The following is a 21,801-nucleotide window of genomic DNA, read 5'->3' on the forward strand; positions in this document are numbered from 1 at the left end:
TTTTCCAATCCATGAGCAGGGAATGTCTTTCCATTTCTTTAAATCTTCTTCAATTTCCTTCATAAGCTTTCTATAGTTTTCAGCATACAGATCCTTTACATCTTTGGTTAGATTTATTCCTAGGTATTTTATGCTTCTTGGTGCAATTGTGAATGGGATCAGTTTCTTTATTTGTCTTTCTGTTGCTTCATTGTTAGTGTATAAGAATGCAACTGATTTCTGTACATTGATTTTGTATCCTGCAACTTTGCTGAATTCCTGTATCAGTTCTAGCAGACTTTTGGTGGAGTCTATCGGATTTTCCATGTATAATATCATGTCATCTGCAAAAAGTGAAAGCTTGACTTCATCTTTGCCAATTTTGATGCCTTTGATTTCCTTTTGTTGTCTGATTGCTGATGCTAGAACTTCCAGCACTATGTTAAACAGCAGCGGTGAGAGTGGGCATCCTTGTCGTGTTCCTGATCTCAGGGAAAAAGCTCTCAGTTTTTCCCCGTTGAGGATGATGTTAGCTGTGGGCTTTTCATAAATGGCTTTTATGATCTTTAAGTATGTTCCTTCTATCCCGACTTTTTCAAGGGTTTTTATTAAGAAAGGGTGCTGGATTTTGTCGAAGGCCTTTTCTGCATCGATTGACAAGATCATATGGTTCTTCTCTTTTTTTTTCTTAATGTGATGTATCACGTTGATTGATTTGCGAATGTTGAACCAGCCCTGCATCCCAGGAATGAATCCCACTTGATCATGGTGATAATTCTTTTTATATGCCGTTGAATTCGATTTGCTAGTATCTTATTGAGAATTTTTGCATCCCTATTCATCAGGGATATTGGCCTGTAGTTCTCTTTTTTTACTGGGTCTCTGTCTGGTTTAGGAATCAAAGTAATACTGGCTTCATAGAATGAGTCTGGAAGTTTTCCTTCCCTTTCTATTTCTTGGAATAGCTTGAGAAGGATAGGTATTATCTCTGATTTAAACGTCTGGAAGAACTCCCCTGGGAAGCCATCTGGTCCTGGACTCTTATTTGTTGGGAGATTTTTGATAACCGATTCAATTTCTTCGCTGGTTATGGATCTGTTCAAGCTTTCTATTTCCTCCTGATTGAGTTTTGGAAGCGTGTGGGTGTTCAGGAATTTGTCCATTTCTTCCAAGTTGTCCAATTTGTTGGCATATAATTTTTCATAGTATTCCCTGATAATTGTTTGTATCTCTGAGGGATTGGTTGTAATAATTCCATTTTCATTCATGATTTTATCTATTTGGGTCATCTCCCTTTTCTTTTTGAGAAGCCTGGCTAGAGGTTTGTCAATTTTGTTTATTTTTTCAAAAAACCAACTCTTGGTTTCGTTGATCTGCTCTACAGTTTTTTTAGATTCTATATTGTTTATTTCTGCTCTGATCTTTATTATTTCTCTTCTTCTGCTGGGTTTACGCTGCCTTTGCTGTTCTGCTTCTAGTTCCTTTAGGTGTGGTGTTAGATTTTGTATTTGGGATTTTTCTTGTTTCTTGAGATAGGCCTGGATTGCAATGTATTTTCCTCTCAGGACTGCCTTTGCTGCGTCCCAAAGCATTTGTATTGTTGTATTTTCATTTTCGTTTGTTTCCATATATTTTTTAATTTCTTCTCTAATTGCCTGGTTGACCCACTCATTCGTTAGTAGGGTGTTCTTTAACCTCCATGCTTTTGGAGGTTTTCCAGACTTTTTTCTGTGGTTGATTTCAAGCTTCATAGCATTGTGGTCTGAAAGTAAGCATGGTATAATTTCAATTCTTGTAAACTTATGAAGGGCTGTTTTGTGACCCAGTATATGATCTATCTTGGAGAATGTTCCATGTGCACTCGAGAAGAAAGTATATTCTGTTGCTTTGGGATGCAGAGTTCTAAATATATCTGTCAAGTCCATCTGATCCAATGTCTCATTCAGGGCCCTTGTTTCTTTATTGACCATGTGTCTAGATGATCTATCCATTTCTGTAAGTGGGGTGTTAAAGTCCCCTGCAATTACCACATTCTTATCAATAAGGTTGCTTATGTTTATGAGTAATTGTTTTATATATTTGGGGGCTCCGGTATTCGGTGCATAGACATTTATAATTGTTAGCTCTTCCTGATGGATAGACCCTGTAACTATTATATAATGTCCTTCTTCATCTCTTGTTACAGCCTTGAATTTAAAGTCTAGTTTGTCTGATATAAGTATGGCTACTCCAGCTTTCTTTTGGCTTCCAGTCGCATGATAAATAGTTCTCCATCCCCTCACTCTCAATCTAAAGGTGTCCTCAGGTCTAAAATGAGTCTCTTGTAGACAGCAAATAGATGGGTCTTGTTTTTTTTATCCATTCTGATACCCTTTGTCTTTTGGTTGGCGCATTTAATCCATTTACATTCAGTGTTATTATAGAAAGATACGGGTTTAGAGTCATTGTGATGTCTGTAAGTTTTATGCTTGTAGTGATGTCTCTGGGACTTTGTCTCACAGGGTCCCCCTTAGGATCTCTTGTCGGGCTGGTTTAGTGGTGATGAATTCCTTCAGTTTTTGTTTGTTTGGGAAGACCTTTATCTCTCCTTCTATTCTAAATGACAGACCTGCTGGATAAAGGATTCTTGGCTGCATATTTTTTCTGTCTAGCACCCTGAAAATCTCATGCCAATTCTTTCTGGCCTGCCAAGTTTCAAAAGACAGATAAGTCACGAGTCTTATAGGTCTCCCTTTATATGTGAGGGCACGTTTACCCCTTGCTGCTTTGAGAATTTTCTCTTTATCCTTGTATTTTGCCAGTTTCACTATGATATGTCGTGCAGAAGGTCGATTCAAGTTACGTCTGAAGGGAGTTCTCTGTGCCTCTTGGATTTCAATGCCTTTTTCCTTCCCCAGTTCAGGGAAGTTCTCAGCTATGATTTCTTCAAGTACCCCTTCAGCACCTTTCCCTCTCTCTTCCTCCTCTGGGATACCAATTATGCGTATATTATTTCTTTTTAGTGTATCACTTAGTTCTCTAATTTTCCCCTCATACTCCTGGATTTTTTTATCTCTCTTTTTCTCAGCTTCCTCTTTTTCCATAACTTTATCTTCTAGTTCACCTATTCTCTCCTCTGCCTCTTCAAGCCGAGCTGTGGTGGTTTCCATTTTGTTATGCATTTCGTTTAAAGCGTTTTTCAGCTCCTCGTGACTGTTCCTTAGTCCCTTGATCTCTGTAGCAAGAGATTCTCTGCTGTCCTGTATCCTGTTTTCAAGCCCAGCGATTAATTTTATGACTATTATTCTAAATTCACTTTCTGTTATATTATTTAAATCCTTTTTGATCAGCTCATTAGCTGTTGTTATTTCCTGGAGATTCTTCTGAGGGGAATTCTTCCGCTTGGTCATTTTGGATAGTCCCTGGCGTGGTGAGGACCTGCAGGGCACTTCCCCTGTGCTGTGGTGTATAACTGGAGTTGGTGGGCGGGGCCGCAGTCACACCTGATGTCTGCCCCCAGCCCACCGCTGGGGCCACAGTCAGACTGGTGTGTGCCTTCTCTTCCCCTTTCCTAGGGGTGGGATTCACTGTGGGGTGGTGTGGCTCGTCTGGGCTACTTGCACCCTGCCAGGCTTGTGATGCTGGGGATCTGGCGTATTAGCTGGGGTGGGTAGGCAAGGTGCACGGGGGGCAGGAGGGGCAGGCTTAGATCGCTTCTCCTTAGGTGATCCACTTCAGGAGGGGCCCTATGGCAGCGGGAGGGAGTCAGATCCGCTGCCGGAGGTTTGGCTCCGCAGAAGCGCAGAGTTGGGTGTTTGCTCGGAGCGAGCCAGTTCCGTGGCAGGAACCGGTTCCCTTTGGGATTTCGGCTGGGGGATGGGCGGGGGAGATGGCACTGGCGAGCGCCTTTGTTCCCCACCAAACTGAGCTCTGTTGTCAGGGGGCTCAGCAGCTCTCCCTCCCTTTGTCCTCCAGCCTTCCCACTTTCCGAGCAGAGCTGTTAACTTATGACCTCCCAGACGCTAAGTCACGCTTGTTGTGTGAACACAGTCCGTCAGGCCCCTCCGGTTTTGCAAGCCAGACTCGGGGGCTCTGCTTGGCCGGCGAGCTGCCCCTCTGCCCCGGCTCCCTCCCGCCAGTCCGTGGAGCGCGCACCGCCTCGCCGCCCTTCCTACCCTCTTCCGTGGGCCTCTCGTCTGCGTTTGGCTCCGGCGACTCAGTTCTGCTAATCCTCTGGCGGTTTTCTGGGTTATCTAGGCAGGTGTAGATGGAATCTAAGTGATCAGCAGGACGTGCGGTGAGCCCAGCGTCCTCCTAAGCCGCCATCTTGCAAAACCCCCCCATTTTTATTTATTTTTGAGAGACAGAGACAGAGCATGAGTGGGAGAGGGGCAGAGAGAGAGGGAGACAGAATCCAAAGCAGGCTCCAGGCTCCTAGCTGTCAGCACCAAGTCCCACGCGGAGCTTGAACCCACAAACTGTAAGATCATGACCTGAGCTGAAGACAGACGCTCAATCGACTGAGCCACCCAGGCACCCCAATCTCAACTATTTTTATATATTTTTTCTTATTTAGCCGAAATTTGTGGAATGTAAGAGAAAGTATGTCATGATTTTTTTTTTTTTCTGAGAGAGAATGTTAAAGTGAGTGAGTGGCAGAGAGAGAAAGAGAGGGAGGGAGGGGGAGCGAGAGCGAGAGTGAGAGCGAGAGAGAGAGAGAGGGTGGGAAGGAGGGAGAGAGAGAGAGAGAGAGAGAGAGAGAGAAATAGGGCTCACCCGGAGCAGGGCTTGAGATCACTCCATGTGGGACTCAAACTCACGAACTGTGAGATCATGACTTGAGCCGAAGTCAGATGCTTAATGACTGAGCCCAGGTGCCCTGTCATGATTTCTCCAGAACAGTCAAATGTTGAGTCAGTTCAAAGTACTAAATTATCCTTTCATATTTTGGTTGGATTTCTTCAGTTGATCTCTGATTGATCTAAATTTTTTTTTTTACCAAATGCGATAAAAATAGTTTTCTCTTTCCAAGCTGTGCTAAAGAGAATGTAACAAAACATTCATTGCTACTTAAACTTTGCTTACTATGATTAAGTACCATGTAAAATGTTTTGACATAATCTCTTTCAAGTTTCACAAGTTACCTATGAGAAAAATAGAACTATCCCTACTATAAGTGATAACAATCAGACTCAAAGAATTTGAAGTAATTGTAGAAACTTAGTTTGTAAGTGTTGGAGCTAGATACAAATTTGAGTCTGTTTGACTCCAAATTCCATGCTGCATGTTTGACGATCCATGGTGCCGATCTTTCCTTTGTTCCAATATCGAAGAGAGGATGATTTTTGCTGTATTTTGTTGCATTTAAGTGACAAGTCCCAAATATTTCTATCCTCCTCTACAGAAGTCTTAAGTTGTAATGGAAGAATTTTAAAATTCAGCAATATGGTACACAGCTCCCAGAAAAAAAATTCATACAAAATAATAATATTAGGTAAATTTTAAATATGATAAAGCTGATCTTATTAATTGCTTGCTCTATGATACATAACAAGTATCTAATGGCAAATTTTTTAAAAGAATGACCCTTAAGCCTTGGATAGGGAATAGTCTTCTGGAGAATGGACAGGTTTTCCCTTATGCACTGTCTAGCCAAATTTACATCATTATTACTCAGTGGAACACAGAAGCATTCTGAAGTGTGGGGCAAATAAGCCTCTGTAATGCATTAATGTATACAATATTTATTTTTAAGAAAAAGAAAATCCACATGTGGTAGAGTAAGGCTTGGACAAAAAAATCTGTCCAGGAAATCCTTGAAAAAATAGGATTCAGGATACAATAGATCTACAAAGATTTAAGTAGATGGGTGAAAGCTTTTTGTAATGGTAGCAACTCCAACTTTGTATTATGCATAAAACTCTAACATAGCATCTAATATCTTGCCTGTTGTTAGCTTTGTGATTTTTACTATGGATAAAGCCAAAAATAAGTAACCATTAGTGTTAGAGAGCTCAGATTCTCTACCACCAAATTACGTAAGTTAAATACACACACACACACACACACACACACACACACACACACACATACACACACACACATTTGTTTTGTTTTGTTTTGCCAATCCTATTTCAGAATAAAAACTAAACTGCGAATTTTAATGTCTAAAATTTACTTTTTTCTGATTTGGAAATATGTGTTCTGCAAGTTTTAAAACATGGCACACATTAATTTATGATCTTCCCGTATAGATGTGAAATTTGTGGCCCTTCCCCTTGAATCTGGGTGGGTTGTGACCAAAAGAGTGTGGTAGAAGTAAACTATGACCTCCAAGTCTAGGTCATAAAAAGCCACATTCCTTCCTCCTTATTTTCTGGAAAACTTGCTCTTGAAGCTGTTAGCTACCATGCAAGAAGTCTTACTAATTTGAGGCAGTCAGGCTATACTAGGTCCCAGGCCACAAAGACAGAGAAGCTACATATCACATAAAGGCTTTCCAATCAAATGACCTAGCTAAAGCCAGACTTAGTCATTCTAGTCCAGGCACAACCAGATATGCGAGGCCTTCAAAGGTTTCCAATTCCCTGGTTGATGGAGTACACCAGTCATTTATGTCTTCTCAGCTGAGGCCCTAAATACAGTGGAGAAGAATGAAGCCATCCCTCCTGTGTTTTGTCTGAATTTATGAACTGAGAATCCATGAGAATAATTAAATGATTGTTGTATTAGAGGACTAAGGTTGGGGTAATTTGTTATGCCTCAACAGATAACTAGAACATGTCATAATAGAAAATGTAGAAAGTAAAGGAATAAATAACAATTTATAACCTGTAGTACTACCATATAATCACTATTATCATTTATGTGTTTATTTCCTTCCATTCTTTTCCCTAGGTACAAACCTTCATGAAACTAAATAGAGCAAAGAATATCACAACAAAGTAAACTTGTGTTTGCATACTGACAGCTACTTCCTACGTTTGGGACATGGTCCCCTAACTTCGTAGGTTATGGAGTGTTTTTCTATTCAGTGGAGATCATAATATCAATCTCATAGAGTTGTGAGGACTGAATAAAAAAATGTAATGCATTTTTGCATAATGCTTGACACATAATCTTTATTATTAATATGTATACAATTGAGCTCATACTACATATAGAGGTAAGTAATCTCCCTTTTTCATTTATTATAGAATCATGGATATTTCCCCTTGCATGGCAGATGCAGAAATATGTCACTCAGATCTCCCTTCAAGAAGAGTGTACTGGTAGTGTGTTTAGCTGAAAGCCTCCCTTAGCTAGCTCTTTCAGGATCCACTGTAGCCAAGAAGATCACTATCTTTCCAAGGTGGCCCCAGTCATGGACTGAGAAAGCTGATGGTAGAAGGACCTAGCCACTCTAGTGATACTCCTCTAATAGGCAATTTTTGCTCTGAGGTTCCCATTGGGGTGGCAAAGATTTTAACAAGTCTAACTCTACTATCTTACCTAGACTAATTCTACTACCTTCCTTTCCTTTTCACAGGTGTCACTTCCAAATAAATCTCTTGCACTCCAAAATCCCTTTCAGAGCCTGGTTTTCAAGAACTCAACTGGCACACCATACCATAAAATATGTTTATTTAATGTACATTTAAATCAAAGCTGAACTGGGATTTGAACTTAATCTTCTGATTTTAAATAGTATGCTTTTCTCAATATGACATGTTACCCTCCACCCCCAACTAATCTACTCTCAATTTTTTGCCTTTCATGTATAAGCCCTGACCAAGTGCTCTTCACCTGTAAAAAGGGAATCTAATATCTGCTGTATCTATCTTATAGCATTGTAACAGGATCAAATTGTGTAATGTATACATGAATGTCTATAAATTCAAGATGTTTACAAGTTTATATATTAATATTAAACGTATCACCTCAAAGACTGACCTTTGAGAACATTCACCTTACATCACAGTCCACTCTATTTCTAAATATATTTAATCATGAAATATCTCAATTTCTTCACCTGTAAGATGTAAGTTAGGCTAAATTGTTTTCTGTAACACTCTACCCAATGCAAATATTCAGATAGTCCCTGAAATGTCACATCAAGTTACAAGGAAGACCTGAACTGGGTTTGGAAAGAAGACTGGGTTTCTGGGTGTGAAAACAGGGGTATAGAAATAAATATTTTAATAATGTGCTTATTTAAGTATTTTTTTTTGTATCAACACAATTTAGCCAGCCCAGTAATTATTATAGCCGGTTTGTGTTAGTAGGGAAAAAATTAATAAAGAAGTTTTGTAGACTTCAAAGAATATTAAGGTTTACTTTAGGGCAAGGGACTATGCAGAGCTTCAGTATGAAATATATTTAGTTCCAAGCATTAAAGTTTAATGGACTAGAGCTGCCTCATGCGTCATAGACAGCTCCAGTGAAAGGATCCATTAATCAGTATAAAAATAACTGTTCATGAAAGTTCACACCTACATGCCTCTTGTTGAAATAATTCTGAATTTATCTTCACAAAAGATATCACTTATTAAAGGTATCAGTGTGGCAGAAGCACTTGACTTTGCTTGAAATTTTGAAAAAAAAAAGAAAAAAAGAGAAGGAACCCACTCTTAGATTGAGTACCTGTACTAAAGGTAATGTCTCCAAATTTGCTTTTGACCTATTTTTTTCTCATCACCTCTGCTGACCCTTCCACATCTGTTTTCTATAATGACTTCCTATGGGCTTCCTCCAGTTGGCTTTTGAATACACTTGTTCTCTTTTTAAATAATATAGTGATGATTTAATAGGGAGGAGCTAATCAAAATCTCTGGGAATTTGGGAGAATGCAAATACATGCTGTTTGAAAAAGCAAATTGAATATTATAATTTCTTTAATTTGTTTTCACTTATATTTTAATTATTTTAAATTAAAAAAATCTAAGCAGGCAGTGAATGTCGATTTAAAAAAATTTTTTAAATGTATATTTATTTTTGAAAGGGAAAGAGACAGAGCACGAGCAGGGGAGGGGTAGAGAGAGAGGGAGACACAGAATCTGAAGCAGGCTCCAGGCTCTGAACTGTCAGCACAGAGCCCATACAGGGGCTCAAACTCACCAACTGTAATGTAAGATCATGACCTGAGCTGAAGTTGGATGTTTACCCGACTGAGCCACCCAGGCACCCTCCTTTTGTTTTTTTTTTTTAATTTTTTAATGCTTATTTATTTTCGAAAAGGAGAGTGTTGATGTTTATCCAAAGGAACAAAACTTTAAAAAGATCAAAAACATTCTATTGTAGAAATCTCTCTGTGATTCTGGCATTCCTCAAGATACTGCCCAGTCTTTTGCCTTTTGAAAGAACAATCAATATTCATTGCCTACATTTTCCCAACTCCATTTATTTCCAATCCATTTTTGCACTTTCTATTCCCACAAATTCACTAATATATCCCTTAAAGAGATATATGACAATTTCCTAATTTCCACTTATAATGGCCAAAATAGAATCATATTTTGTCCAATGTCAACATAGTTCTTCCTCCTTTGGAGTGCTTTTCTTTTTCCTAGTCACCATAGAATTATAACTTACTAATTTATTTATGAAACATGTATTTATTGATGAATATACACCAGGAATTGTTCTAAGTATTTAGATTACAATGATAAGCAATTTAGATCCGGTCTCTGCCTTGGTGGTGCTCATAATTTTACCAGAGATTACAAACAGGCCACAAGTCAGGTGGTGGGGGGGGGGGTGCAGAGGGGAGGGATATATATGGTTTGGCCTGCATAACACAACTAAAAATTTGAAAGAATGGAAATTGCATATCAGGAAGCTTCATATAATTTCTGATTCTCTGAAATTTGGGGCAATACTGGGCTTACATTCCTAGTTGGCAATGATTACCTGGAGATGAATTACTACTCCCTTTACATGGAGCATAAATTCTCTAATTTTCCAAAGTCTCCACCACTTCTTGTGTCTCAGAAACATTGAGTGTTAGTTCCCATTTAACTTTGTCATATCACTATCATCTTAATTCATTTATGTTACCTGCATCATTCCTGCAAGCATGTAAGATTGTGACTCCTAAACTAGAGGAAGATGTAGAGAAATAACCAAGAAATGAAATACAGAATCGTTCACAATATGATAAGGTACAGGGTGCTTACAAGAGTCCATTGGAGGGACACCTAATCCAGACTTGGAAGGGGTCAGGGAAGATTCTCCAGGAAATAGTGCTAATATAACAATTGAAGCATGTGTTAGTGTCTTCAGTTAATATCCTATCAATGTTTTACTGAGAATATGTTCATTTAGAGATTATTAAATATATTGGATTATTAAGAAGAAATATGAATATAAATATTAATGTATACTCTCATTTGTGGGTATAAATGTTTTCTGGTTCCTTAAAGTAAGAGTCAAGTATTAAACAGTGTTTAAAACTTGCAACTAACTATAAAGTTTAGTTAAGTATGCAAAAAATAAGATTCTTTTTTTTGTGGGTATGAATTTTGTTTCTTTTTTTTCCAAAGAAATTTATTATTATTATCTTGGCCAATTCCCATCTGGAGAAAATGCTCTCTTTAATGAAGAAACTATTCAATTAAAATGTAACTTGGATTTAAAGAAATATCAGGGCACCTGCGTGTCTCAGTCAGTTAAGCATCCAACTTCAGCTCAGGTCATGATCTCGGTCAGTGAGTTCAAGCCCCGCTATGGACTCTGTGCTGACAGCTCAGAGCCTGAAGCTTGATTCGGATTCTGTGTCTCCCTCTCTCTCTGTCCCTCCCCTGCTCGGGCTCTGTCTCTCTCTGTCTCTCAAAAACGAATAGACACTAAAAAAAACTTTTTTAAAAAATATTAATTAACTTTGTCCTCTAAATTAATGGTTTTCAACAGAGTGTGATTTTGTCCCCCAGGGGCAACGTCTGCAGACATTTTTGGTGTCACACTGGGGATGAGTGCAGTGGCTATCAGCAGCTAGAGACTAGAGGCTAGGAAAGCTGCTAAACATCTTACAAATGCACAGGACGGCCCCCACAACATGGAACAATCCAATCTAAAATAAGAATAGAACTAACACGGATAAAATCTTATCTATGTAAAGGATTCAGAAACTATGAAACACATGCTTTGTGACCTGGATTTTAGGATAGTTGAAAAAAATATCAATTTTGCAGTCAAATACACATGTTAAGGAAGAAAAAAACATTGGAAAAAAAAAGATTCAACAGTTTCCAGGCTATAGATCACCATGAGTAGAAAACACAGAGCTTTCTGTCAGGCATTGTTTTGTGGTAATAAGAACCTAGGTCTAGTAAGCCAAACTGTCATAGGTTGAATTAAATACCCCCCTCCTATGCCCTTCCTCTTTGTAATAAATATTTAAATGACTTCTTCTGAATGATTGGAAAGAGATCTTGCTAGAAATCTGTGGGATGGAATAAATGACCATTCAACACCTGCTTTCATCACATAAAATGCTTTTTAAAAAGTTGACTAATCAAAATGCTATTTTTCTTTCACTTGAGAAATTTTAAGTGGTTTGCCTGTGTGAAGGAAAGATATATGTGAGGTTAATTAGAAGGCATAATATGGTTTTGTTCATTAAAATTCTTATTTAAGATCTTTGAAACTATAGAAATCTCAAGATTTCCCCCAGAGTCTTATGTTTCATTTTAGGACTACAACCTAGATACCATTTAAAGAAGTATGCCCCATTTATTTTTATTTATTTCTTTTTTTAATATTTATATCATTTATTGTGCACTGGAGAATTTTATACAGGTTTTTTTTCACATTGTTTTTTTTAATATAATTTATTGTCAAATTGGTTTCCATACAATACCTAGTGGTCATCCCAACAAGTGCCCTCCTCAATGCCATCACCCACTTTCCCCTCTCCCCCAGCCCCCATCAACCCTCAGTTTGTTCTCTGTATTTAAGAGTTTCTTATGGTTTGCCTTCCTCCCTCTCTGTTTGTAACTTTTTTCCTCTTTCCCTCCCCCATGGTCTAGGTCACTCATCATCAGGGAAATAGAAATCAAAGCCACACTGAGATACCACCTCAGGCCTGTCAGAGTGGCTAAAATGAACAAATCAGGAGCCTATAGATGCTGGCAATGATGTGGAGAAATGGGAACCCTCTTGTACTGTTGGTGGGAATGCAAACTGGTGCAGCCGCTCTGGAAAACAGTGTAAAGCTTCCTCAAAAAATTGAAAATAGAACTACCTTATGACCCAGCAATAGCATCGCTAGGAATTTACCCAAAGTATGCTCCATTTAAAGTGGGATGCAAATATGACCGGTATCTAGTGAGAAATTAATATGTAAAAAAAAATTTAGAAATTCTATTTATCTTTATTTGTAAATAAAGATAATTAAATTTTACTAATATTGAACATGAAAATTTATATTGGTGGTCTCAGCTCTCAGCTCATACATCAGTGAGCCATGTGTCACATACAATACCCAAAGTTAATAAATAAATACTTATAATTCCAAATGTAGATAAGTTGAGAGTTGCTCCTCACTTTTTTTTAGCAATTAGTACATAATGATGTATTATAGCTATGTGAGTTAAATTAAGTAGATTTATAGATTTTAATATCTAATTTTATCTGAATTTATCCTTAAAAAATTAGGAGGCTATCTTTAAAAGATTCCTGTGAAGCCATCACAGATGATATGCATGTTATTAATGTAAGAAGAAGGGAAGGAAAATGGCAGAGCTGGCACTTTTCTTTCTAAAAATCTGAGCTTTTTGTACACCAAATTTCCAGGCAAAATTAATGACAATCTAATCATATTTGAAAACAAATATGTCAAAATATTTTGATATTATCAAAAAGGATATATGAAATATGGATTTACACCCACAAATTTATGATTTTTGTTCATAATTTTAATTTAAAAACAAATACATGCATTTGAGGATGCTAATTTTATATGGATTATGATAAAAAAAAGTTTGGAGTTCATTGATATAAGTACAGATTTCACTACTTTGATGTTTTTAGGATAACATATTCTCATCTCTTTAGAATCTAGTAATCTAAAAGACACGATACTTTTTGTTTTTCTGTACAAAATGGCAGAACATTAGGTTTTCAAAAAATGTTTGTCTGAAGTGGAAGTCCAACGAAGGTAATTTTTATTGAGTACTTACTGTGTGCTATGTGTTTTGCTGAATATTACATATGGTTTGTCTTTCTAAAACTATAAACCACCCAATGATATAGGTAATTCTATTTCCTCCATTTCAAGACTAAGGAGAGAATAATTTGTCTTAAGATACACAGCTAACAAGTCTCAGAACTGAGATGTGGAAACAAATAGTCTAGCTTCTAAGCTGACCATCTTTATTAAAGTACATTACATCAATCAAGTATTTTTTGTGCTCGTGTTTGGATACTCATCATTAATATCTCATGGGTATTTATAAAGGATCTTTTATAAGTCCTTACACATTGAGGAATTAAAGAAAAAGACTATCTCAATGCTCAAAGTTCACAGACCAATATGTGAAATATCCAAACAAATAATTATAAGTGCTGTAATATAAAAAATGTGAATTTGTAATTGAAACACAAAAGACAGTACAATAAAATCTGCTTGGGAGTTCAAGAAAGCTCAAAGAGGCTCAATTTATCTTGATTTTAAATAATAATTTCCTATTAGGAAAAGAAATAAACATACACTTAAGCAGAAGAAATAATAAGGATAAAAACATTGGAGTATGAAAAACCCTTGTCCTAAAGAATAAAGTAATCTAGAACAGTGCTTTTCAAACTTTAGCCTGCAAACCTGTCAGCTAGAATTAAAAATGAACAAACAAACAGACAAACAAACATTCTGGATGGTTAGGGGTGGGATAGGAAGTGACATTCTGCATTTCTAAAAATCTCTCATTGAAGCAGGTACTGCTGGTCTTACCACAATTTGATTTGCAAGACTTGAACAATGATCTTCATCAGGTAGCCTTACATTGCTTACATCAAAATTGCCTAGGCCATTTGTTAAAATTTTAGATTCCCAGTATATTCTACATATATCAAATTTGATTGAGGTGAGATGGAAAAAGATATATCCATTTTAAACATGTAGTTACCATATAATTCTTATGCATATTAAATTTGAAAATCATTAGAGTTGGGTGAATAGAAAAAGTCTGCAGGAAAAAGTCTGAAAAGTGATTCCAGCAAACATTATGAATTAAGGGATTTTGAATCTCTTATTTAAAAGCTTGAATTTTATTATCCAGGTAATAGATGACAAAGGTAAGTTTTAAACAGAATATTGACATTATAGATGTGTGTCTTATGCAGATCATTTTGGAAGTAATCTAAGAATAGATGGGGGTATGATTGGATAACTTGCATAGATTTTCCCTACTGGCAAGTCAAAGAAACCCATAAAATGTAACAAAATGTATGACAATATGAAGAACATGAACAAAGAACTGTGATCTTCGGACAAACGGAAAGATACAAAGGAAACCTCCACAATATTACATGATTGCTGTGGCTTTCTGCCTGAGATTATTTCCCTGTCACAGAAGATAAAGTGGAAGGGCAATCATAATGAATTGACAATGGAGATGAAATTTCTGGGATTATAAAATGACTGTAATTTGTCAAGCAGGGTAACCGAGCAGCAGAAGAAGCTTCACAGACAGAGAACTGCAGATATCTGCATTGAGATTCACTGCAAGTTTTTGAGTTGGGCCGCACAGGAACAGAGAAAAACTCTAGAGTAGATAAAATCAGCTGATTTATGGCTGAAAGGTGAGTGGTAATGATGGAAGAGGTCATGCAATAATAGGAGATTTTGGAGTATCAGAAGGCAGAATGGAGACTTTACTGAGTGACTTGGGCATTCAAGATATCAAAAGGTAAGAACCATATTCAGGAATGAGGACCACATCCTGGAGCAAGAAGTATGCCATTAAGCTTAGTTTGAAACTCAAATAGACCCATCCTAACAACAAATCAAATCAAGATTGAGTAGGTGAAATGAATCCACCAAAAATGTAACTGCCTTCCAGAAACAAAAGAAAAATTCAACAACCTTTAATGTTTTTTTCTTTTTGAGAGAGAGAGCATAAGCAGGGGAAGGGCAGAGAGACCTGGGAACAGAGGATCTGAAGCAGTCTCTCTGCTGACAGCCCAGAGCTTGATGCATGGCTTGAACTCAGGAACTGCAAGATCATAACCTGAGCCCAAGTTGATGATTAACCAACTGAGTCACCCAGGTGCCCCAAAACTCAACACCCTTTAAAGGAAGATAACATGATGATTTACTAAAACAAATAATATATAATGTCTAACATGCAATAAAAAATTAGTAAATAGTGAAGAAACTGGAAAATGTAATATTCAGCCAAGAGAAAAGTGTCCACTAGATATAAACATTGAGGTAATCCAGGTGTTAGAAACAACAGATAAGGCATTTAAAAAGCAGTCATTGTTGTGTCTGGGTGCCTCAGTTGGTTAAGTGTTCGGCTTCAGCTCAGGTCATTATCTCACAGTTTGTGTGTTCGAGCCCCACATTGGGCTCTGTGGTGACAGTTTGGAGCCTGGAGCCTGCTTCTGATTCTGTGTCTCTCTCTCTCTCTCTCTCTCTCTCTCTCTCTCTCTCTCTCTGCCCTTCCAGTGCCCACGCTCTGTCTCTCTCTCTCAAAAATAAATAAACATGGGGCACCTGGGTGGCTCAGTTGGTTAAGCGTCCAACTTCAGCTCAGGTCATGATCTTGCAGCTGGTGAGTTCGAGCCCCTCGTCAGGCTCTGTGCTGACAGCTCAGAGCCTGGAGCCTGCTTCAGATTCTGTGACTCCTTCTCTCTCTGCCCTTCCACCTCTCACACTCTGTCTCTCTCTGTCTTTCTCTCAAAAATGAATAAACATTAAAAAAACATTTATAAATAAATAAATAAACAAATAAACATTAAAAAAACTTAATTCATTAATCATAGCTTCCAGAATTTAAAGGAAAATAAAGAAAAATAAAAGAAACAGATGAGTAATCATAAAAGAGAAATTGAGATTATATTTAAAAATCAAAGGAAATCCTAGAACTGAAAAGTATGGTATCTGAAATGAATAATTCTTAGATTAACATCAGGTGGGAGATGGCAGAGTGATAGTCTTTGAACTTGAATTCAGGTAAATAGAAATAATCAAAAATTTTTTTTAATTTTTTTTCCACGTTTTTTAAAATTTATTTTTGGGACAGAGAGAGACAGAGCATGAACGGGGGAGGGGCAGAGAGAGAGGGAGACACAGAATCGGAAACAGTCTCCAGGCTCTGAGCCATCAGCCCAGAGTCTGACGCGGGGCTCGAACTCATGGACCGCGAGATCGTGACCTGGCTGAAGTCGGACGCTTAACTGGCTGCACCACCCAGGCGCCCCGAAATAATCAAATTTTAAAAACAGAGAAAAAAAAAAGAGAAGAAAATGAATAGAGACTCAGTAACATATGGAAGATTATCAAACATTCTAACATACATATATGAAAAAACAATAATCAAAATTCATGAATTTGATAAAAACATAAACTTATGGATTTAAGAAGCTCAGTGAACTCTAAAAAGCATTATACAGAGACAATCATACATAATATTATTATAACCAATCTGCTGAAAACTAGATATTTTCTCTCATTTTCTTTAAAACATATGAAGTGTTTATCATGAAAATTCTGACAGTATATTCATATATAGAAATAATGTACATGGAAACAATACTATGAAGAATGAAGATAAAGTGGAACTATAATAAGGAAGGTGCTTACATTTAAAGTGATATAGGCCAATATTAACAGACAATGCACATGTTTGTTCAAGATCCATAGTGTAATCACTAGAGTAATCAGTTAAAAAATAATGCATAAAAGTTTTTCTCTTTAAATGCCACTGCTAAGAAAATGAAATGCAAGCCACAGACTGGAGAAAAGTTTTGTAAAATGTATATCCAACAAAAAAACCCATATCTAAAATATATAAAGATATCTTCTTACAATTTAAGAAAACAATAAACCAAATTTAAAAATGGAATTAAGATTTGAACAGATACTACAACAAAAAAAAATGGTGACAAACTAGCACATAAAAATCTATTCAACTTCCTTAGCCATTAGGGAAATGTAAATTAATCCTGAAATATTAATATACATCCAATAGAATCACTAAAATAAAAAATATTGATAAGTGTTGGCAAGAGTGTGTAACATAACAACTAGAATCTCACACATTGCTGATGGGAATAGAAGATGATATAGCTAATTTGGTAAAGATCTTGGCATCATTATGATATGACCCATCAATTCCATTCCTACATATTGCCCAAGAGAAATAAAAATGTATGTTCAAACGAAGATCTGTATATGAATGTTAATAGCAGCTTTATAACAGTCAAAATCTGGAAATAACCCTTATATCCGTAACAGATGAATTGTTAAACAAATGGTGGTATATCCATAGAATGGAATACAACTACAAATTAAAAGAAGTGAATTACTAAACACACAACGATAGCACTCTGCTAAGTGATAGAAACCATATATAAAAGAAAATATACTAAATGGATTGCATTTATGTAAAATTCTAGAAAGGGAAAAACTATAGTGAAAGAAAACATAGTATTTACAGAGGCCAGGGGGCTAGGGCAGGGAATTAACCACAAAAAGGTATGAAGGAACTCTTTTACATGATAGAAAAGTCCTATGTCACAACTGTGATGATAGTACATGACTCTATACATTTTTAAAACTCATCAAATTGTCCACTTAAAATTGTGAAATTATTGTGCATAAATTATATATCAATAAATTTAATCCCTATAAAAAAAATAAACTAAAGAAACAAAGGAAAAATAAACCAAAAAAGTCAGAGGAGTGCTAACTATACACATGGAATTAAAAAATAAAACATCTGCTCCATTATTATCAATAAAAGCAGAGTTGCCCTGCTGGTAAAAACTACCCAAGTCTGAGGCAGGCCCAGCATGCCAGGGTGTATACTTGAAAAAGCTGCTGATATGACCAATAAAAAGTGTGAAAATCAAATTATTCGTTTTGTGAGTGTTAAGAAAAAATTCAGTTCATTTGCAATATTTATAAACATCCAAATAAGTACATATAAATACATAACTATTCTGTATGCACCAAAATATTAGATCAAGAAAGGAAAGGAAAGAAAAGGAAACAAAGTAAAGGAAATTCTTTTAGATAAAAGGAGATTACAGAGACAAGAAAAGTAAAAATGAATGATTCTGGAATCAATCCTAAACAAGAAAAAAAATAAACAGCTTTTTATAAATGATGCTAATAGGATAATTAACTAAATTTGACTTTGGACAATAGATTAAATAATAGTATTGCATCAATGTTAAATTTTCTGATTTTGATCATTGTATTATGATTATGTAAGTGTATTTTCTTTTTCTTAGGTAGGGCAGAGTGGATAGTTAGAACTAGATTTAATGCAATGGTTTCTGTGTTTTAAGGGAAATTGTAAATTTAATTTGTTTTTGCCCTTGTTAAAGAATGAGTAATCATGTACTCTACTATGGCCTTTTTAAAAACGTTGCCTACTCTGTGTCCTAAGATTCTAAATTTCTTTAAACTTGCTACAAGAAAGCTAGTCCATATATCCTTCTGTAAAATATATGAAAACAGAAGAAATAGAGGGAATCCTAAAAATGGAAATTTAGTTTGATAAAAAGAATTGGAAGAAATAGATTCTGTAAAGATTGTAGCACTAAATCATTGAGAATGCATTTCTGTGGTTGTGTCATGCTAAGTGTTAGGAAAACAAACTAATGCAAAAAGGAATCTCCCAGTCAGATTCAGGATTCATGGTTTTGCATACTGCCGTAACTCTCCATCATTCCCTTCCTATTCCTTGGAGGTCTTCTACTTTCACCTCCTGCTAGTCAGCAGAAAAGCCAGCATCAGACACTGTTTCCCTACCTCCTGAACTCAGCCTCAATACAAGTTTCACAGGAAACTTGGTATTCAATTCCTCCTAATACCTGCACAGTTATGTGCAGTTATCAGCACATAACTGATGCTTTCTCCCAGAAAAAAAAAATTGACTGGGCATTGACTGGGGGTAGAAAAGGGTATGCATTAGAGCATTTGCACTATGAATCACAGGAATATGTGAATCTGAATCATGGCAAAATATGGCTCTCTTCCCCCAGTGATGAACTCCAAAGGTTGAAGGAGAGAATGTAGTGCAAAGTGATCCTGGTATGAGCAAACAGCTGCCTACCCCCCATACCTGCACATACAAAATTGAAATAAAATCCTGTCACAGATTCACATGAAATTGAGAAAGAACAAAATATGCAATATAACAATGAGAGTCTGAAAGTATGAGCCAACTGCACTTGATTCTAATCATTACTCTGACATTTACTAGATATCTAATTTTAACCTTCAATTTCCTTTTTCTATAAAATAAACCCTATTATGCATCTCACTAAGTTATATTAATAAAGAAATAATGCATATAAAACCTAGTGTGATAGTTAACTCATAATAAGTGCAGAGTAAGTAGAAACTCATTACGATTAGAGAATAATATATTTTATATATTCTAATTTATTTTTTTAAATGTTTACTCATTTTTGAAAGACAGAGAGAGACAGAGCACAAGCACAGGTGGGGGCAGAGAGAGGGGGGACACAGAATCTGAAGCAGGTTCCAGGCTCCGAGCTATCAGCACAGAGCCCGACATGGGGCTGGAACGCACGAACTGTGAGATCATGACCTGAGCTGAAGTCGGACGCCCAACTGACTGAGCCACCCAGGCGCCTCCAACTTTTTAAATTTTTAATTTATTTTTTAATATTTTATATATTCTATAAATTTATATTTATGACAATCTCAAGGATCTATCCCAATATGGAGTATCCTAGTTTTTCCAATCCATTTTTACATCTACTTTCTGATGAGGTACTGAGATTAGCTTGGAAACAGGGACTGGAAACAAACTAAAACAAAAGTAGGAGATATAAAAGAAGGAGACCAAAGGGAAATCTAGAGACATTTTTAATATCTGGAGATATTTTTAATAATGTGAAGAAAAAGAAATGTAGCTTCAATGTGCTGCTTTTATCCTCAAATACATCCTCTTCTGCATGGAAGCAGCTTGGTCTCCTGGTCAGAAGCTCTGGCAAGGGGACCAGACTGCCAGGTCTTAAATCCTGGCTAACCCACTGACCATGTAATCTTGGGGACAATAATAGTACTCACGCACAGGTTTGCTATGAGAATTAAATTAACATGGAAAGCATTGAAAAGAGTATGTGTCTGGTATATAGATGATACCTGTTAAATATAGAGAAAGAACTTCATCTAGTAATATAATAATGCTCTGGTTCCTCTGAACGTTTCGCACGATTGTCAATTTGCAAAAAAAAAAAAAGTATGGAAGAAGAAGGAAAGGAGAAGGAGAAAAAGAAGAAGGAGTTGGAGGAGAAAGAGAAGAGGAATAGGAAGGAGAAGGGGAGAAAGGAGGAAGGGGAGGAGGAGGAGGAAGAAGAAGAAGAAGAAGGACAGCAGCAGCAGCCTGAAGATACATTATCATCCTTGGTTCTAATACAGTATTGTGGGAACAAAGATATTATACCTTGTAAACTGCCAAGTGCAAGGCTGTAAATCCGTTTCTTGTCAGTCGAGATGGACGAAGCCCTTTTAACATAAGGGTTCTAATATGTGACTTGTTGCCTGAATGAGAAGAGTGAAAGAAACTTATGTTGTTGTGGGGATAGATCAAGTGACTTTAAAATATCTTTTTGACTTAATGATAAATTCACACTGATGTATGAAAATGTCAGACTGCTGTTCTGCAAGTAATTTGTAAAGTTTTCTATTAATTGACAGCCTTCCTTAGTAGTGAACATTTTATTACACTTATAAAACTTCATATCAATGCTGTTTATTTTAATGCATTTGTGTTATATTTTTCTATAGTGCTTTCATCATTAGTTGGTTTTAAAGCATTAAAAAAAGGGGAAAAAATCTTAATAAATTATTAGTGAAAAGGCTTAGATAGAAATCGAGTTGCCCAGGATACCTCAGAACATCATTAGCAGAACTTATTTAGATTAGAGATATCTGGAAGAAATGATGAAGGTTGGGGAAAGTATGTTTAAATTTGGGAGGAAAATCTGTTAAGTAGAGTATGCTTAATTTGTTTGGGAGGAATGGTTAAGGAATAGGATTAGAGTTGATATTTCTACATTAGTGTTTTATTTAAAAACCCAAGTTCAATGAATACTAGTTTGGATTAACAAAATAAATACTAACCATTCATTAATTCAATAAATTTATTAGGTACCTACCAAATGCCAGTCTCCATGCTAGGTGCTTGGAATACAATAATGAACAAAGCAGAACAAAATATGAGCCAAATTTAACTCTAAATCTTCACTTTGATCAATCTTCACTTTGAGATTTTATGTTTGGCATTTATCTTACCTTCCACATATCTTACTGTAGATTGTAAAGCAATCGCATGATGATATTTTAGGGAATGCTTTAAGTGCTTCTGAAATTAACCTAATCTCTGACTGGCAAACCCAATGCTGAAAAATGCTTTTTTTGATTTCCAAGCAAACTAAGTGACTTGGTTCAGGGTACGAACACAATAAAACCTAAATTCAGAGCTAAATCAACTGGAACATCTGCCTGGTAGTTACTGTTTCACCTGAAGGTTATCAGGGTTGTAGGGATAAAGCAAAAAAGAAAATTGAGTATGAATAGAATCCTCCTGTAGACTATAAAGCAGCTCAAATCATTGACCATCTTTACATATAACGAGTTTATAAAGTATTGAGTTTCAAGCG

At 36.4% G+C, this 21,801-nt stretch overlaps 1 protein-coding gene across 1 annotated transcript in view; it reads right to left on the minus strand.

The window, feature by feature from the left end:
- TNNI3K (TNNI3 interacting kinase) overlaps positions 1-21,801 on the minus strand; it is a 310,813-nt gene that overhangs the window by 264,374 nt on the left and 24,638 nt on the right. Inside the window, exon 6 of the mRNA XM_047872978.1 lies at positions 20,583-20,680. Within this exon, the coding sequence (XP_047728934.1) occupies positions 20,583-20,680 (98 nt within the window). The remainder of the gene's footprint in view (positions 1-20,582; positions 20,681-21,801) is intronic.

The sequence above is a fragment of the Prionailurus viverrinus genome, chromosome C1, assembly GCF_022837055.1.
Source record: "Prionailurus viverrinus isolate Anna chromosome C1, UM_Priviv_1.0, whole genome shotgun sequence".
In the NCBI taxonomy this organism is placed as follows: domain Eukaryota; kingdom Metazoa; phylum Chordata; class Mammalia; order Carnivora; family Felidae; genus Prionailurus; species Prionailurus viverrinus.